The 18,814-nt window shown below is 42.3% G+C and overlaps 1 protein-coding gene across 1 annotated transcript in view; it reads left to right on the top strand.

The window, feature by feature from the left end:
* The window catches only part of ABCA12 (ATP binding cassette subfamily A member 12), a 128,956-nt gene that overhangs the window by 26,718 nt on the left and 83,424 nt on the right, over positions 1–18,814 (top strand). Inside the window, exons 6-13 of the mRNA XM_034786070.1 lie at positions 557–742; positions 3,094–3,272; positions 8,413–8,525; positions 9,651–9,747; positions 9,881–13,903; positions 16,455–16,570; positions 17,631–17,754; positions 18,096–18,127. Of these exons, the coding sequence (XP_034641961.1) occupies positions 557–742; positions 3,094–3,272; positions 8,413–8,525; positions 9,651–9,747; positions 9,881–13,903; positions 16,455–16,570; positions 17,631–17,754; positions 18,096–18,127 (4,870 nt within the window). The remainder of the gene's footprint in view (positions 1–556; positions 743–3,093; positions 3,273–8,412; positions 8,526–9,650; positions 9,748–9,880; positions 13,904–16,454; positions 16,571–17,630; positions 17,755–18,095; positions 18,128–18,814) is intronic.

Below are 18,814 nucleotides of genomic sequence, written 5' to 3'. Positions count from 1 at the left end.
CACTTCACAGCTTACCAAATACCAACAGACCATACCTCTGATATTCAAGCACAGGATTTCTCTAGTTTATTCAAAGCAAGGGCACTCCATAAGGCAAAATGTATATCCTCTTTCACATTCAACTAAAATACCGTGTCATAGTCATTGCTATCATAGACTGCATTTGCCGACAACTACCGTACAGTGGTTTCAGAGATGCCACAGTATCCGTCTGTGATAAGAATTGTTTAGGGTTGTGAGCTTTTTGTCAGTTAATGTACAACACTATGCCCTGGACTTTGTCTACCTTTAATTGATAAATTATAAAATATATTAATGTTTTTATGTTATGGCCCCAATCATGCAAACACCTACCCACGTGCTTAACTACATGCATGTGAATAGACTCAGGCACCATTCACATGCATACAATTAAGTATGTGCATAAATGTTTGTGGGCTCAGGGCTAAATTGTTTAACGTAATTACCGCCAGTCATAATTCCTTACTGCTTTGATTAAAGTCACTGTCAGGAAAACCCTGTTTTTATCACCACTAACGTTAAATTTTCCTTTTAGGCGCAGACGCAGGATTCATCTGCGGCAAACCTCAAAATTGTTATCTGTGAGATCATGTCACCATATATAACCTCTTCTGAGCTCCCATGGGAAAGCATGGGAGCAAACGTTCACAGGACGTTTTGTTTTACCAACGCGTCTCTCTTAGAATCATTTTTCCAAGCATTCAGAAGTCAGATATCTCAGGTGAATAGCCCACCTCCTCTTGTCTCCATTGAGAATATTAAGAATGGCTATTATTATTCTGACTGTTGTATTGGGGTAGTGCCTGGGAGCCCTACGAATGGACTAGGATCCCATGTGCAAGGTGCTGTACAAACACACAACCAAAAGATGGCCCCTGCCCTAAAGAATTTGCATTCTAATTCCTTAGGAGCAAGGATAATGTAATTGCTTATGGGTGGCATTTTTTCAAAGAATCTATTGGAATGAAGCACTCAATGCCCATTGAAAAGCAATGAGACTTAGCCTGGTCTACACGGGGAGGGTGGGGGGGAATCAATCTAAATTACGCAACTTTAGCTATGTGAATAATGTAGCTGAAGTCGACATACTTAGATCGACTTACCGTGGTGTCTTCACTGCGGTGAGTCGACTGCTGCCGCTACCCCCTTGACTCTCGCAGCGCTGGAGTACAGGATTCGACGGGAGAGGGCTTGGGGATTGATTTAGTGCATCTAGACTAGACGTGATAAATCGATCCCTGCTAGATCGATCGCTGCCCGCCAATCCGGCGCGTAGTGTAGACATACCCTGAGGCATCTAATTTACTCCGATTGGTGTTTTGAAAATTCCCATAATAAAGATGGTTTGTTTCCACCCGTTACTAGTCTTGTCCACTTTAGTAAATATAGGGATCTGCTGAGAATATTAGTAGATTTTTAGAGATCGTTATGACCATCTAACCTGACCTCTTTCATAGGAGCCATATAATTTCACCCAGTAATTCCTGTGTCAATCCCAATAACCGATGAAAGAGCATATCTTTCAAACGGCCATATAATTTATCACTCAAAACAATTATATCTTAAATAAGGTGTATGCTCCCTTTTTATCAGGATGAGCACTGTCTCGCGTTCTCATACAGAATATTCTCAGACTCATACAGAAAGCTAGATTAGGTGACACCCATGAGCAGGGTTCTCCAAACGTGTCGCCCGATGGAGTCACAGCCAGCGCTGCACAGATGCAAAGGCTTTAAAACTAGTTAGACCGCAGGGAATCTTATGCTTTGATGCATTCGTACTCCAGCACTGAGCTGCGTCTAATAAAGGAATCCTGGTCATGGCACTCTGCCACTTAGAGCCAAATGCTAGGCTGATTTAAAAGTATTGCTTCATTGACTTACATGGATTTCTCCCTGTTTGCACCAGCAGAGAATTGGCCCCATGTTCTTTTCTCTCCCCTCCCCTAGGTTCTAGTTTTACCACCTGTCATCTCCCCTACGTCTGTTGCTTTATGATCTCTGCTGTAGAATCTTGTTGTTCTGGGTCCACGAGTGGGAATCTGTGGAGAGGATTTCATGAAGGAGAACAAGTTATTCCACCACGCTGTGCTCATCAGTTACTCACCATTAAAAGACTAGCTAGAGCTGGACTCATCCCAAGTCCTGTATCAGCTGAAACAATCGCTTGAAATGGAATTTAGATAGGTGGGCCAAATTCATCCCTGGTGTAAACCCATTCATTTCAGCAGAGTTACACTTGGGAGGAATAGGTTCCATTGACACAACTGTAGGCACAATGTGCAGAATCACCCAGATATGAGCCCTGCTGAATGCCTGCACTGCACTGGGACCTCCTTGCCTTCACAGTGTACCTGAATTGCCAGATCCTAAGTGGAGGGAAATCAGTTGCCAATGGGCTGTTACCTCTTGTCCCTGGCCCCCGCTAGGGTGACCAGATGTCCTGATTTTATAGGGACAGTCCCAATATTTGGGCCTTTTTCTTATATAGAGGCATATTACCCCCCACCCTCTGTCCTGATTTTTCACACTTGCTATCTGGTCACCCTAGGCCCCACACAGGTTGGTGAGGAGTGGCTTGTCGGGGGTGTGGTATAAGCAGAACCCCAGAAAGCACCAGGCAGCACAACTAAGCTGGCTTAGAGGAGGTCGTAAACTGTGTTAGAAAAAGGGCGGGGGCATCTTCCGTCCTTCAGAGCAGGGATTGAATTGTGACTCCAAGAGACCCCAATTTGGTTCCTTGTCGGGCTCTTGGGTCATTGCAGTTGTGTGTTATCCCTTGCTGAGGCTGGATTGCAAGGGTGCAGCCTCGCTCAGAATAAATAGCATACTCAGCCCACAATTGTATTGCATTCAAAAATATTTTCCAATTTTAATTTTCATGCAACTGGTAAACACCTTCCAAAATTGTCCTGGGGTTACCAGAGTTTAAAATGCTCTGGTACGAATTCCAGAGAGCTGTACCCGTTTGAATGCGCAATGTGAATATTTTGGTTATGTGGTGCAGCTAGTTAACAAATATTAAATGTCCTCTTAACCTGTAAATAATTGTATCTCATTTTCATGGTTTAAGTTGCAGCAGGACCCTCAGTACCAGGTGACATTTGTCGAAGAAACAGTCTCGTTCCTGTCACTCATCTCACGAGTGCAGAATGACACCTCTTTGTGGCATTTCCTCTTGATGGCCCCCGATGTGGTCCAAGGCAGTCTGAGAATGAAGGATATATTTGCTTTTCTTCAGAACACAAGCAGGTAGGACAACAGAAAGGATGGGAAAGGCGCTGATGGTATGGTGGTTATGCCTGTTATTGAGCAGGCAGTCGTGATGTGGCAACTCAAAGCAACAAACAGGGAGTTAGTTTTGTTGGGCTATCTTACTGTATATCTGAAGTCTCTAAGGATGGTGGGTAACACACTGACTTTCAATGAGACTCGCGCCCCTATGGGCATGTCTACACAGCCCCCAGAAGGGAGCCTTTCAGCCTGGGGTTAACAGACTTATGTTAGTGGGGCTCGCACTAGTGTACTAAAAACATCACTGCAGCTATTCCAGCTTGGGCAGGAGCTTGCGCTTTGAAGCCCACCCTGAACCGCAACTTCAAAGTGGTGTCTACACAGCTAATTTTAGAGCACTGGCACAAGCCCTGCTAGCACAAGTCTGTTAGCATGGGTTGGAGGGCTTGCTGTTATGGGCCGTGTAGACATGTAGACATACCCTGTGTTGCTAAGTCACTTGTGAAAGTGACTCCTGTGTCACTCAAGTACTTTTGCAAATTTTACCCAGTGTCAGCTGGCGATAAACCTGTTCTGAGGCATAGTCGGTAAGCAGCTATCATTACCACATGGAAGTTGAAAGGCTAGGTAAATGACTGTCCAAAATGTCAGATGAAGACAAATCCTTTCTTCCGTGCTCCTTGATAAGTTTTTGATGATGATATTAGCTAACCAGCTCCTTCCAGAAGATCTCAGGGCCAGATGCACTGGTATATTCTAGCTGCTTTGTACCACTCTATGAATTCGGCTTAGAAGAAATATTAAACTAGGTTTATGGTTACTTTGCATTGCTACATTGGCATCAAGCAGCCAGACCAGAGTGGTGAATCTGGCTTTTAGAGTTTTGTGGCTTTGAAACTATAGCTGTAGGTAGGAAGAAGTATCTTTGGCATGATATTTGTTGCTCAACAGTTACAGGAAAAATGGAGGGGACAAAACAGAGACGCAAAGAGATACATAATCTTTAGTGCCCGGATTGAAACCTTTGACACTCTCTCCAACTAGGATTGTGAAAACTCTCCTCAGTGGGCTCAGTCCTGAAGTCCTTTCCCAATTCTTACTCAGACAAAACTCCCATCTAAAGCAAAAGGACTTCAGGATTGTGCCCCAAATTGGGGTATCGGGAGAAATTTGTGCAACTCATCCACTGGCTGCATGACTGAAAGCTGGATAGTGTATCTGTGGAGATCATTGTGTCTGGTCCACTTCATAATATCTAATGGAGTCAAACGAAGTGTCTCTTTGTCAAGTCTCTTTCCAACAATGATTGATGGAGATGATGCTGGCAAGCTGTATTTAATATCAAACACCTGGTAATTAACACCTTAACTTGAGCAGTTTGAAGACCCTTACAGAAGTTGCCAAGGGGGTTGGTTGTGAACTTTTTTATGGAGCTGATTGTGATCTTGGCAGACTTGGGATTCACTCTTGCTCATCATTAACAAGAAGCAGAGGAAAATAAAAACAATCGATGTGCCATTAGTCTGGAGAAAACTGAGATCATGTCCTAACCTGCACTTGAGGAAGCACATGTACGATCTAGTATCACGATCCTCAGTGGAGCCACTCTCAACGTGATAACAGATTTCATTTTCTTCGATGGAGTTTTGTCAATGCTACTCTTCTTAATCGAGGAGCTACCTGTGAGTGTCCACATTCATTAGACTGCTGCTTTCAGCATCTCACAGGGACATGTTATCACTTCTACATCAAAGAGCTGTGCAGAATTTCATCAGTGGCACCTTGGAGCTGGTATACCTAGAAAGCGGCATGATAAATGCAACAATAAAGGATTTGTGCAAAGAGCTTGCACGAATACAATTTGAAATTATGATTACGGAAGTATATCTTAGCCAGACTGGGCATGTCCTCTACATGAAAAAACAGGTTCTCAAGAAAATATTGCACAGTGATTTTTATAGGTGAATGATCAAGAGGCACACAAAGAACCTCCACCCATGGTGACATTGATATTAATATATGGGAAGCTGCCTCACCAGAGCAGTGAAGTAACATCTTGTGCAGAAAGTTTTGGAGCAAATTTTATTACCCTGTAGGAGAAACTGAGGCCTTGCAAGCAAAGAAGACAGGAATTATGGATAGGGTTGCCAATTTTGATTGGACATATTCCTGAAAGTTTCATCACATGACATAATAATCAATTAAAGATTAATCTTTAATTCCTGAAGACTTCAGGACAATCCTGGGGGGTTGGCAACCCGTATTGTGAACCCACCTAGTAAACATTCCTGGTTTTTAAATTTTCCTGCCCAGCCAGGGAATTAATAATTGGACTCTTCATCTACCTTCAAGACCACAAAAGTTCTTGCAAAACTATTCAACTTTGAAATAAAGGACAAACAGCAACACCAGTTTCTATTTCTACTCCTTTATATAATTTGTGCTCACTTTTGGCAATCCGTGGCATCTAGTGCCCTCACGATTCCTTTCCTGATGCTTTTGACACAGTGCGACAGGTGCAATTTTTATGCATATCCCAGCTGCAACTTTCCCTTTGAGGCTCTTGCTGCTTACTCTTCCTAATGTGCACCTGGGCAGAATGAAAATATTCAGGTTAACACTGAGGGGGGAAAACCTATCCAAGAACATTACAATAAATATGGAGACACAATAACCACCATACTTTGTCCTTGCTCTGGGCCCATTCTTTCAAGGCAGCATGTGTTCATCCACACAGTACGAATCAGCTCTACTATGCTGTTTGCATATCTCTTGCAGTATGTAAACAGGGCAGCAGTTGTAACTCCACATGCAATGCTGAATTGTACAATGACTCTGCACCTACCATAAATGTTATACATGCAGAACATAGAGCGGCTGATCCAATGCCATTGAAGTCAATGGAAAGAGTCCTCAAGATTTCAATAGTCTTTGATATATGCAGTGGTGTTGTAACCGTGCTGGTCCCAGGTTATTAGAGAGACAAGGTGGGTGGGATGCTATCTTTTATTGGATCAACTTCTGTTGGTGAGAGAGAGACAAGCATTTGAGCTTACGCAGAGCTCTTCTTCAGGTCAGGTTCTTCAGGTTTTTCAGGCCTGTGTAAGCTTGAAAGCTTGTTTCTCTCTCCAACAGAAATTGGTTCAATAAAAGATATTACCTCATCCACCTTGTCTCTCTAATGGTCTTTGATTCAGATCCATAACACTGACTATTGAATAGATATTTTAATGGATACCACTGCAATACAATCAACCTGACAGCTTTTTCTTTGCTAAAAGATCCCTTGTTTCCCTTCAGTCTGAATGTTTTAGAGAGAAAATGAATCCTCTGAAATGGCCACCCATTTCCCATCCATTTATCTTGTCTTCTGTGGATTCCCATTTTATCTTGATCCTTACCTGCTCTATTTCTTAGTTTCTTTCAGGAGAAAATTCACCTGGCACTGTGCACCGGATTTAAGTAGTGTATAGGTTTTGCTTGAGCTTCTTGATAGGAATTAATTTAATGAATATAAGGTGTGTGACAAAGCTCTGAGCCTGTATTGGTGGGTCCCGCACTTCCAGGGGGATTCAGTGGCCTCAGAAGCTCGCTAAGGCCCTCAATTTGATCTCCCTTTCTCAGTATAGCGGCAAAGGTCACAGCTTATTGAGCTACTTTCATCACAGGCCAGTATGGGAGGTGGGAAGGTGGAATACCCACAGTCTCTGTTGCTCCTTAGAGCTCAGTAGATGCAGTTCGGCCTCCTGCCTGGACCAAAGTCTGCTTCCCCTCTCAAGGGGATCTCTGTAGAGCAGGCCTGCACAGCATGCGGCCCGCGTGGGCCCACTGTGCGGCCCGCGGGCAAGCGGTGGGGGGCGGTTTCCTGACAGTCAGAAGCACGGCTGCCGGGGCAGGGGGGCCTGACCTCCCCCACCCCTGGGCAGGGGGTGAACCCGGCAGCCGCGCTTCTGACTGTCAGGGCGGTCAGAGCGCGGCGCGTGGGGCTGTGAGGTCGCCCCCCCGCCCCCGCTCACGCGTCTCCGTCTCCCGCTCCTCCTGCCTGGCGTCCAGCATCACTTCCGGGGCTGCTGAGGCGGGAAGCGCTGGGCATGAGGCAGAGCCAGTAAGTCCGAGCGAGGGGAGAGGCACCCAGCCTGGGCTCAAGCCGCAGCTCACAGGGGCTGGGGTCAGGGGGGGATGTCCAGCTCAGAGGGGCTGGGCTCGGAGCTGAGGTCAGGGCTGCTGGGGGATGGGGTCAGGGGGTGCTTAGCTCAGAGGGGCTGGGCTCAGAGCTGGGGGTCAGGGCTGGGGGGGGCGGGGGGGGGGGGGGGTCGGGCGGGGCGGGGTGGCGCGGGGGGGGGGCCTGTTTCAGCACGGCCGGGGGGTTTTGGCTCTCAGCTATTTTGTTTGGAGTAATATGGCCCTCGCCGCTTTACGAGTTGTGCAGGCCTGCTGTAGAGCATGGCGGGGAGGTAGGGAACCTGGGCCCACCCTCTACACTGGATTCCAGTCCAGGGACACTAATGGTAGCAGCTGTTGATGGCTTCCCCTTCACCACTGATGCTGCTTTGATTCCCTGGGCCACTTTCCCATGATCCCCTTTTCCCAGCTTCACCCTTACCTCAGGGTACAGTAATGCTTCCTCTCCTCTGGCTCCTTTCACCTGGGCTCCCTTGAGGAACTGGAAGGAGAGCTTTTAAGCAGTATGAGCCGGACCATGATTAGTTCCAGCTGTCTCCATTAGCCTAACAGCCTTAACTGACCCTTTGCCGGTTAATTGGAGTCAGGTGCTGGCATTAGCCCAATGACCTTAACTGGTTTAATTGGCATCAGGTGACTTGATTGGCCTGCAGTAGCCTTTGTTTGGCTACCCAGGGAACAGGGATCTGCTCATCCTGAGGCTGATATATTTGCCTTCCACGACTCTTTTATAGCCTTCTGGTCTGAGTCCGTCACAGGTGTCATACATTTCTGCTAATGTACTGCCATGGCTTTCCTTCAAAGCACTTTGTTAGCATTTTGTGCATGATCAAACACATAATTAAACATAAGGGCAGCGTCTTTTTTGTCATGTATTTTAAGAATGGTAAGCCGCACTCCATCTATTTCCCACACTCTTTTGCTTCTCCCTGTAAACCTTGAGCCACAATTTGTTTTCATTGTTTTTTCCCCTTAGTGCTCTGATGGCATCTCAACAGGTTTCTCCTCCAGTCATGAGTAATGATGGAATCAAAACTATCCACAACAGGGTTTTGCGTCTTTTGTCGTTCCTGAACTGTTCAGAACAAGGTAAGATCCTTCAAACTAGCTGTATCTTTGTTGAAAAACTGCATTACCAAGGAGTAACATACTGTGAGCTTGTAGGCAACCAGCCCAGCCTTGTGCCATTCAGGGCTTGTCATAATGAATTGTCCCTTCAACTTTTAACAAATCTAAATAAATAAATAAAATGTCTCATCACCAATGGAAACTTAAAACTCTTCCTCAATTAATCTGCTGCTACCAAAAAATATATGTTTTTACAGCATGATAATTAACATGAATTAGCTTTCTTAGTGTAATATCTTAGTGGAGACAAAGTGTCGTCGTTTTTACCTCAGTGTAACTAGGCACGGTCAATCCCAGTGGGAGAGTGTGGTATTGAACTCAGGTAACTACATAGAGGTGAAAACTGCAGTGCCTTGTCTCCAGTTGGACTTTACAGTGAGATAGCTATCTCACGGTAGTTGTCTTGCTGTTAAAACACACTTACTGGCAGTGAAAGCATAGCCTTTGAAACTTGTAGGATATACATGAGGGGTCAGGAGAGAGATAAAACATATTTTATATATACACATACAAAATATGCTATTCTCCATATGCTCCTTTACCTAGTCATAATTAGTTTTCTGTTGTCTTTTTCAGTATGAGTCATGGATGGTAGACATTGGCATTGATAAGGAGGTTGTGGGATTAGTAAAGGGTGGAATTCCATGCCTAAGGTGTGGTGTGGAAAAAAGCATGAAGTCAACTGGTGGGAGAAACAGACAGGGGAAGGGGTTCGAGGTGGCAATGTTTGCAGAGCAGAGGATATGGAGGGGGGTTCCAAACAGAGATAAGAACAGATAATTGAGGGAATAGTGAAGGGCCTTGAAGATGAGCACAGGAAGCTGAACAAGCAGGCAACATCAAGTTGTGTTACTGGTAGCAAGATGCTGGTAGTGCTAATGGAGTACCTCTACTAGCAGCCCAGATGTTCATGATCCCAAGGTGTTCCTCAGATGGGGAAAACATAGATGGGGAAACCATCTTAGTTAGCTGCCTAAATATAGATTTAGGTGCCTAACTTTAGACATCCAAGTTTGCAAATATAACCATAATTTTCTGTTCAGTTGCCAAACCAACATATGCATCTTCTTTATGCTTCCATTGTAGGCAAAAATAACAGCTCTACAATGGCTGATATTTGCAATCTCTTCATTACCTGGAAAGACAACCAAAGTTCAGTATCTCAGATGGAAGAAGTTTGGAGGTAAAAAAGGACTTACAAAACCATGGACAATGACAAAAATATCATTGAAATTTGTGCTCTTTCCTACAAACTGCTTTTATGTTTTCACTTAAACTGATCTCATATTTTCTAAAACATGTTTCTTTCTTTTTAGAAAAATCAAATTACCGGAGTTTGATGGAGAAGACTTCAGAAGAGCTATTTTCTCAAGGGATTTAGAAACTGTACAAAAGTCCCTATATCTTTTAAAGGGCTTCCAACAACATTTGAATAGAAACAAATCAGAAAACTTAAATCCATTCACAGAATCTGTTGGGAATGAAACCATTCAGCGATTGTATGAAATTCTGAAGTTGGGAATGAATATCCTCTATGACTATAAGTTAAGGAAACCATTAAATAAAGAAACAATTGATGAAGTCTATAACTTCACATCTCTTCTACTTCAGAAAGACTTTAATGGGACTTCTATTTTCAATACAGCAGCCCATTGGAAAGAAATTCAAAGTGCTTTTAAATTAGCTAGTGTGATTTGGGATCTAGCATTTTTAAATAAGACTAATTTTAATACAGTGAAGAGATGGGATATTATCAAAATGAAGATATCTCATGGGATTTCATCATTCCCTGAAGACATTAAAAACTATCTCTATGCAATGCAAAAAATCCCATCTTTGTATTCAGATTCTCTTCTTAAACCTACTATCAATGAAGTCTTTCAGGAGCAGCTCTTTACTTTCCAGAAAATCTTTGCTCATGTGATGAATGTGAATATGATGAGTCGGTACTATCTATTGAGAAACGTGTTTGAACTTATGGAGACAATCCAAAATTCCACTGATGAAGATCTGTGGAAGGAGCTGGATGGCGATTGGCGTACTGTTGAAAAACTAAGGTCCGCAAAATGGAACAACACTGACATCATTGCATATCAGCAGTTTTTAGATATATTGCACAACCATTTATACACATTGAATAATGGTTCAGATGTTCTTTTCAATAAAGAATTGGATCAACTGATAGAATTTGCTACCTGCATGTTACGAGAGTATGGTGGAGAAGCCTCCAGAGTGGCCAATATCTCAATGACCATAGAAGCCATACAAAAAACCCTGTACATATTAAAAGATTTGCAGAAAAAAATTAATATTAGTACTTTAGAAACTATTGATCTAGTCTTTAATTTTGACAATAAAAACACTGGTAGATTGTTGGAAATATTGAGGGTAGGAATGAAAATCCTTTATGACAACAGATTGGGCGAAGCATCCGACAAAGAAAAAATTGATGCTGTCTATAATTTCTCGCATCTGCTACTTCAGAAAGAATTTAACAAGACTTTCTTACAGCACAATACTTCACTGGAAACAAAAGTGTTGGATCTCTTGCATTTAGTCTTGAGTCCCTTCCTCGTGGAAAATAACAATCGTAATGAAAAGCCACAGAATTGCTCTGTCCAAGACATTCTTCACATAATTCTTCAGATGTTGCTTAAAAATATCACACTAAGTGAGTCCCTACCGGGAAGCCATTGCAAATTCCTATTTACTTCCATGGATATTCAGACCAGAACAATGGAAAATCAAACATTTACTGAATTGTTTCAGCTTGCAATAAGAAACTTAGAGCAGACTCCAGAATTTGCTAGCATCTTCAAAAACAATAATGAATATTTTTCAAGGGAGCTGTCGTGTATCATCCAGTCATTACAATTTTCTTCTAGTTTTCTTTCAAACTTAAATACTGTCTCTAACTTTAAGAATCTTTGGATAGAAGAAAAGTATCAAACTCTGACAGCCATCTCTAAGGAGCTTCCCCAGAGTAATGCAACGTGCCTAATACCAGGCTTTCAGAATATGGATAGTGTATTTAAATCTTATCCCTTAAACATTTTGATTCCTATTATTTTGAATGAAACAGACTTGAAGTCACAAAATTTCTCTGGCAGTTCATTAGACTGGAATAGGTTGCCTTTGTCTACTGCCAGTCTACTGCCAACTGCTCCCCAGTGGAATGCCAGTATATATGAATTGGTACAGATGGTCCAAAATGCCTCCAACCAGCCTGAATGGAGACGTTTCTCAAGAGTCTGGAAGAGCATTGGCAATCTGATGATTACCAAATGGAACCTGACAGAAGTGGATTCCAGTGTGAAACTATTGGAAATGTTGAAAAAAGCTCTCAATGTTGTTGACATTGGATTAGCTCCCAGAAAAGCAAAAGCACATCAGTTCCTTCATAACTCTAGCTTGGGAATGAAACCTTCCAATTTGGAAGATATATTTAGTTTGTTAAAACTCTTCCTCAACTCAACTTCTGCCACAAACAACAAACCTGACTTGGAGAGGATGTTTAAAAGATTTGCTTCACCAAATGAGATCCCCGCTGAAAGACTTTTCTATACTAATCCCTATTCAGAGAAAATACAACGTTTTTTAAATTTAACTAGAGTAATTTGGTATAAACTCATTTTAAATAAAGAGCTTTTATCCCTCCAAAAACTCCTTGCTACCATGGCAAAGGTGAACATAACTCAGCATTACCTATTGATCTCTTCCCTGCCTAAACTAATGCAGCGTATCCAAAATTCCACTGACGGAGCTCAGTGGAATGATCTCAACAGCTATTGGCACATCGCTGAAATACTGCAGTCCATGAAATGGAGCAGCACCAATGTGATTGCCTACAAGTCACTGTTAGACGCATTGCAAAAACATTTACGTACAGTGCAAAATGGCTCAGGTCTCCTTTTTAGTAACGAATTGGAGAAGTTGGTAAAACTTGCATCCCAGGAGTATGGCGGAGAAGACGCCAGAGAAGCCAATGTCTCAGAATATTTGCAAGCAGTACAAAGGAGTATATTTATTATAAACAACTTGCAACAAAAGTTTAATATCAGTGAATTGGAAACTATTAATCAGTGGATGAATTTTGACAATAATTCCACCCAGAGGTTGCTTGAAATATTCAGGGTGGGAATGAAAATCCTTTCTGATGCCAGATTGGGCGAAGCATCCAATATAGAAAAACTTGATGCTGTCTATAATTTCTCACACCTGCTACTTCAAAAGAAATTTAACAAGACTTCCTTACAGCACAATACTTTCTTAGAAGCAAAAGTGTTGGATCTCTTGTATTTAGCCTTGAGTCCCTTCCTGGAGGAAGGTAACAATGACAACAAAAAGCTACAGAACTGCTCTGTCCATGACATTTTTTACATAACACTTCAGATGCTATTTAAAAATGCCACGCTAAGTGAGTCCTTACCAGGAAGCCTTTGCAAATTCCTGTTTACTTCCATGGACATTCAGATCAGAACAACGGAAAATAAATCATTTACTGAATTGTTTCAGCTTGCAATAAGAAACCTAGAGCAGACTCCGGAATTTGCTAGCATCTTCAAGAACAATAGTGAATATTTTTCAAGGGAGCTGTCGTGTATCATCCAGTCATTACAGTTTTCTTCTAGTTTTCTTTCAGACTTAAATACTGTCTCTCACTTTAAGAATCCTTGGATAGAAGGCAAGTATCAAACCCTGACAGCAATCTCTAAGGAGCTGCTCCAGAGTAATACAACATGCCTACCACCACCTTTTCAGAGTATGACTAGAGTATTTAATTCTCATCCTTTAAGCAGTTTTATTGTTTTTATTTTGAATGAGATGGACATGAATTCACAAAATTTCTCTAGCAGCTCAGTGGATTGGAAGAACTTGTTCATTCTCTTCAGTGATGTGCAGGCTGATGTCCAGCGGAACTCCAGAGTATATGAACTGCTACAGATGGTGCAAAGTGCCCCCCGCCTCTCTGAATGGAATAATTTCTCCAGAGTCTGGGAAGCAGTTGACAACTTGCTAAGCACCAAATGGAACCTGACCGAAGCGGCAGGATATGTGAAGCTGCTGGAAGTGATGAAGAGGGATCTGGCTGACAGTGAATTAGCTTCAGGAATATTAGAAACTGCTCATTATGTTCTTAAGAAACTGAATTCTTCTGATCTACCAAGCTTATTGAAAATGGACCTCAACCCAGAGTCTGCCCCTAACAGAGCTAACTTCGATACTGTATTGGACAGTGTTGCTCATCCTTTCAGTGTTATGGCAGAAACCCTTTTCAATAAGACCCTGACTTGGAATGAAAGAGAACAAACCCTGTCTCCTAACAGTTTGGTTGCACAGTAAGTTCATTTATTTCCAATTTCATAACTGTCTCAATTTTTTGTAGAATCTACAATGACTTCTGGCTTCCAGTTTATTTTACTTGTCTATTAAAGGAGCAACATTAAACTGTAGTTACATGAGCTACACCTAGCTAGGGACATAAGATACAATAAGAAAAGGTTCTATGAATATATTAGGAGCAAGAGACATAGGAAGAAAAATGTAGGTCTCCTACTTAGTAGGGAAGGATAGCTAATAATGGATGACATCAAGAAGGCTATTATGTTTAATATGCCTGTTTTACTTAAGTTTTCATAAAGAGGTAAATTGTAACCAGGTACTCAACACAATTAATATTAACAAGGGGGAAGGAATGCAAGCCAAAATAGGGGAAGAACTGGTTAAATAATATTTAGATAAGTTAGGTGTATTCAAGTTGAGGCTGATGAAATCACCCAAGGGTACTTAAGATACTAGCTGGAGCAGTCTCAGAATGATTAGTAATTAACTTTGAGAACTCCTGGAGGACAGATGAGGTCCCAGGGGACTGGAGAAGGATAAACCTATCTTTAAAAATGGGACCAAAGAGGACCTGGGGAATTATAGACCAGTCAGCCTAATTTTAATATCTGGAAAGATACTGGAACCAATTGTATTAAATTGTCTGTAAACCCAAAGAGAATAATAGTAGCCTACAGAGATTTGCAAGTACAAATCATGCCAAACCAACCTAATTTGCTTCTTTGTCCCTAGTGGATAGTAAACACAATATATCTTGATTTTAGTAAGGCTTTTGTCACAGTTCCACATGACATTCTCATGAGAAAACAAGGGAAACATAGTCTAGATTAAATTGGTACAAGGTGGGTGCAAAATTGTCAGAAAGACTGGACACAAAGAGAAGTTATCAATGGTTCACTGTCAGACTTGGGGAATGTGTCTAGTGGAGTTCCTCAGGGGGCTGTTCTGGGTCTAGTACTATTCAATATTTTCATTTATGACTTGGATAATGGAATAGAAAGTATTCTTATACAATCTGTGGATGACTTGGATAATGGAATAGAAAGTATTCTTATACAATCGGTGGATGACCACAGGTTTGGAGGGATTGCTAGTGCTTTGAAGGAGAGGATTAAAATTCAACCTTGACAAATCGGAGAATTTGTCTGAAATCAACAGGATGAAATTCAATAAAAACAGGTGCAAAGTACTACAGTTAGGAAGGAAAAATCAAATGCACAACTACAAAATGGGGAATAACTGGCTAGGCAGTAGTGCTGCTGGAAGGGATGTGGGGGTTACAGTAGGTAAATAATTGAATATGAGCCAGCAATGTGATACAGTTGCAAAAAAGGCTACCATCATTCTGGGTGAATTAACAGGAATCTCGTATGTTAGAAATATGAGGTAACTTTCCCATTAGACTGGGTACTGGTGAGGCCTCAGCTGCAGCAAAGTGTCCATTTCGGGGTGGCAGATGTGGAGAAATTGGAGAGAATCCAGTGGACATCTACAAAAATGATAAAAGGTTTAGAAACCCTGACCTATAAGGAAAGGTTTAAAAAAAATGGGCAAGTTTAGTGTTGAAAAAGAAGACCGAGAAAAGGACCTGGTAACAGTCTTCACATATGTTAAGGGCTGTAATAAAGAGGATGGTGATCTATTTTTCTTCAAGTCCACTGAAGGTACAAGAAACAATCAGATAAATCTGCAGCAGGGGAGATTTAAGTCAGATATTAAGAAAAACGTTCCAACTATAAGGGTAGTTAAGTTCTGGAATAGGCTTCTAAGGGAGCTTGTGGAATCCCTGTCATTGGTGGTTTTTAAGAACAGGTTGGACAAACACTTGTGGGTTTTTTGACCCTTCCTCAGTGCAGGGGGCTGGACTAGATGACCTCTTGAGGCCTTCCAACCATCCATTTCTCTGATTCTGTCTCTTAGACCTACCACCCTTATTTATGGATCCAAACCACACAGACATTGAGAACACAGGGGTGAGGAAGATTTCATAGTCACTAAACCATACAAACACTGGGAGAGATTTTCAAAAGTGCTCAGTGTTGGCCTATCTCTCTTCCCATTGAAGTCAATGGGAGCTTTAACCATTGGCTATGGAGGGAGGACAGCTAGACCAATGCTAAATGCTTTTGATAAATCTCACCCTAGGAAAACTAAACTCCTTAGCCTCTTCCCCCTAGTTAAATGACTTCCACCAGCTTCTCTGTTTTCCCCACTGTGCCTTTAAGATCAGTCACTTTCATTCAAATGAGTGACCATTTAATATACATTTTCTTTTGCTCATTGTCTCAGAGTGAATTTCCACAGAGGACTTTTCCTATTGTTTGTGAGATAATAGCAAAAGAGATCAATGCAATAAAAATCAGGAGCAGCTTCAATGTTTAAATATCACAGACTAGATCCTCAGATGATGTAAATCAATTGACTTCAATGAAATGATGCTGGTTTACACCATCTGAGGATCTAGCCCTAATGCTGCTGACAGGTTAAACAGTAATGCTCCTTGTTTCTTTTCAGCAGAACAGGATTTATTCCAGTCTTATTTTTCAGGTTTCTGTTTTTAGAATTGGAAAACGCCATCTTACAGGTGTCAGCCGATAACATTTACAAACCTTACTTGATCTGTTTAATGAATGTGAGTGGAAGTCAAGACAATGAGTTGACAGGTAATATTTATTTCATTAACTCTGTGGGAGTTATCTGGTAATGTCTTAAGCCTATCTTTTTAAAATGCTATGTGTAATGACATGAAGAAATGGTGCTGCGTGTTTTCAGTGTCCTTGAAAGTCCATTGGAGCTCTTGAGAGCTCAGAACCTCTGAAAATGAGGCCCCTTTCGATTTGTCTCGTGTATTTTTATTTTTTGGTGTTTAGATGCGTCACGTTATCAGTGTAATTTGTCCACTCCAGTAATCATAAAAACATGGAACACTCTTCCCTTTGTGGTTGCATGGCTAGTAAAATGTATGCTGCTGACTCTTAAATAGTGAGTCCGTAGTAAAATGAATCTGGTGTTTCCTCCTCTGCTGTGTACTGCTGCAGCTTCTACGTTCCTTTAAAGTGACAGCCATTATTCTGAGAGAGAAGCTTCCTTTGGTATAATGGTGTTTCGTATGGACAGGCTCGGTACATACTTACAGCAGCACCGGAGTTGCTTATTTGCTTCACATACGAGGTGTTAGCTACTCACTAGGTCTTGTATGCTTTCATGAGTGTTGTTTCCCTGATGGGGTGGGTTTCAGGAGCAGGGGGTTGTTATCTTGAAGGTCACCTCTGAAGACTCTTGGTATACTCATTAGTAAAAGGGCTGATGCCGGTTACTTCTCCCAGAGCATGAAGGAAGCAAGGACCAGACTGTGACTCTTGGTTCCTGTCCTGCTCCTGGGCAATGCTGCTATGTGAGGGCTTCTCGGGAGGTAGCTTTATGGCTGTCTCCTGACATGCCTGTCCTGGGGGAACGCTCTGGCTGCAACAGGGGCTCTTAGAACCCCTTTATACTACTGTGGCCCGAGTGGGGGTGAGGTGCTCACAGGCTGGATCATAGGGGTACAGTCCAGGCCTGAGAGCATGACTGCAGAGGTGCTAAGCACCATTTGAACTCAATGGGAACTGCGTGCACTCAGCACCTGCGGAAAGCAGGCCCTTGCAGAGGAAGTTCAGTTTTCCAATGTGCAGGGTTTCTGTAGGATCTTGTGTGTCATCTAAAGTAACTTATTTTCCCTTGCAGACAACATAACACTTCTTCTGAACCACGCTCAGCTAAAAGAAGCTCCTTTCACTCAAAACGACACCTCTGAGAAACATGCATCTATTCCAGAGATCCTGCGGTTAAAAGTAAGTCTGCTTAAAATGCTGACTCAGAGGAACCCCCACTGATACATCAGTGTGCAATGGAGCGTTCAGCAAACCAGCACGTGGAAAACAGGTTTAAAAACACCTCATGTGAGCTAGAACTGGACTGGATCTTACTGCTGCTGCCTCTGCTTTGGGGTTGCCATTACCCGGGGCAGAGAACACTCTTTCCCACATGGTCAGTGCAAATGCACATACATGTTTGGGAGAAAAGGGAGGTGCTCAGAGTCTGCCTGGACTGACTCTGAACTACAGTGGTTTTCATCACCCGTCTGGAAGTGGCAATCAGTGCTGTGTGGCTTGTGACTGGCAGTTTATTTCCTTGTTGAACGGATTGAAGGTTTATCCCTATTTTTAAGGCTCAAGCCACTCGTGAGACATTCATAAGTGCTTAGTGGAGTTAGGGCACCATTCCTAGGAGACTTGTGCTCCTAACTCCCACAGGTGCAGTGGAAAAAATATGTACGGGAAGATTTTTTCAAAGGCACAAATGACAGTTCCACACCTAAGTCCCACTGAAAGTCAATGGGAGTTTGGCGTCTCGACCTGCCACTGGAAAATCTAACAAGACATGCACCTTTGACAGTCTGCTGGCATATTCCTGTCTATGATTGCTACTCTCATTAGATTATAAACTCTTCCGGGGAGGGACCCTCTCTAAATATGTTTACACAGTACCTAGCAAGGCAAGTCCTTATGCTGATTGGGGTCCCTCGGCATGACTGGTGGTTGTTATTATTATTCCATAATAAGAAGAACAGGAGTACTTGTGGCACCTTAGAGACTAACAAATTTATTAGAGCATAAGCTTTCGTGGACTACAGCCCACTTCTTCAGATGCATATAGAATGGAACATATATTGAGGAGATATATATATACACATACAGAGAGCATAAACAGGTGGGAGTTGTCTTACCAACTCTGAGAGGCCAATTAATTAAGAGAAAAAAAACTTTTGAAGTGATAATCAAGATAGCCCAGTACAGACAGTTTGATAAGAAGTGTGAGCATACTTACAAGGGGAGATAGAATCAATGTTTGTAATGGCTCAGCCATTC

This window comes from Trachemys scripta, chromosome 11 (genome assembly GCF_013100865.1).
Source record: "Trachemys scripta elegans isolate TJP31775 chromosome 11, CAS_Tse_1.0, whole genome shotgun sequence".
Classification (NCBI taxonomy): domain Eukaryota; kingdom Metazoa; phylum Chordata; order Testudines; family Emydidae; genus Trachemys; species Trachemys scripta.
Note: the sequence above shows the minus strand (reverse complement) of the source record. Positions and strands in the feature narration are given on the sequence as shown.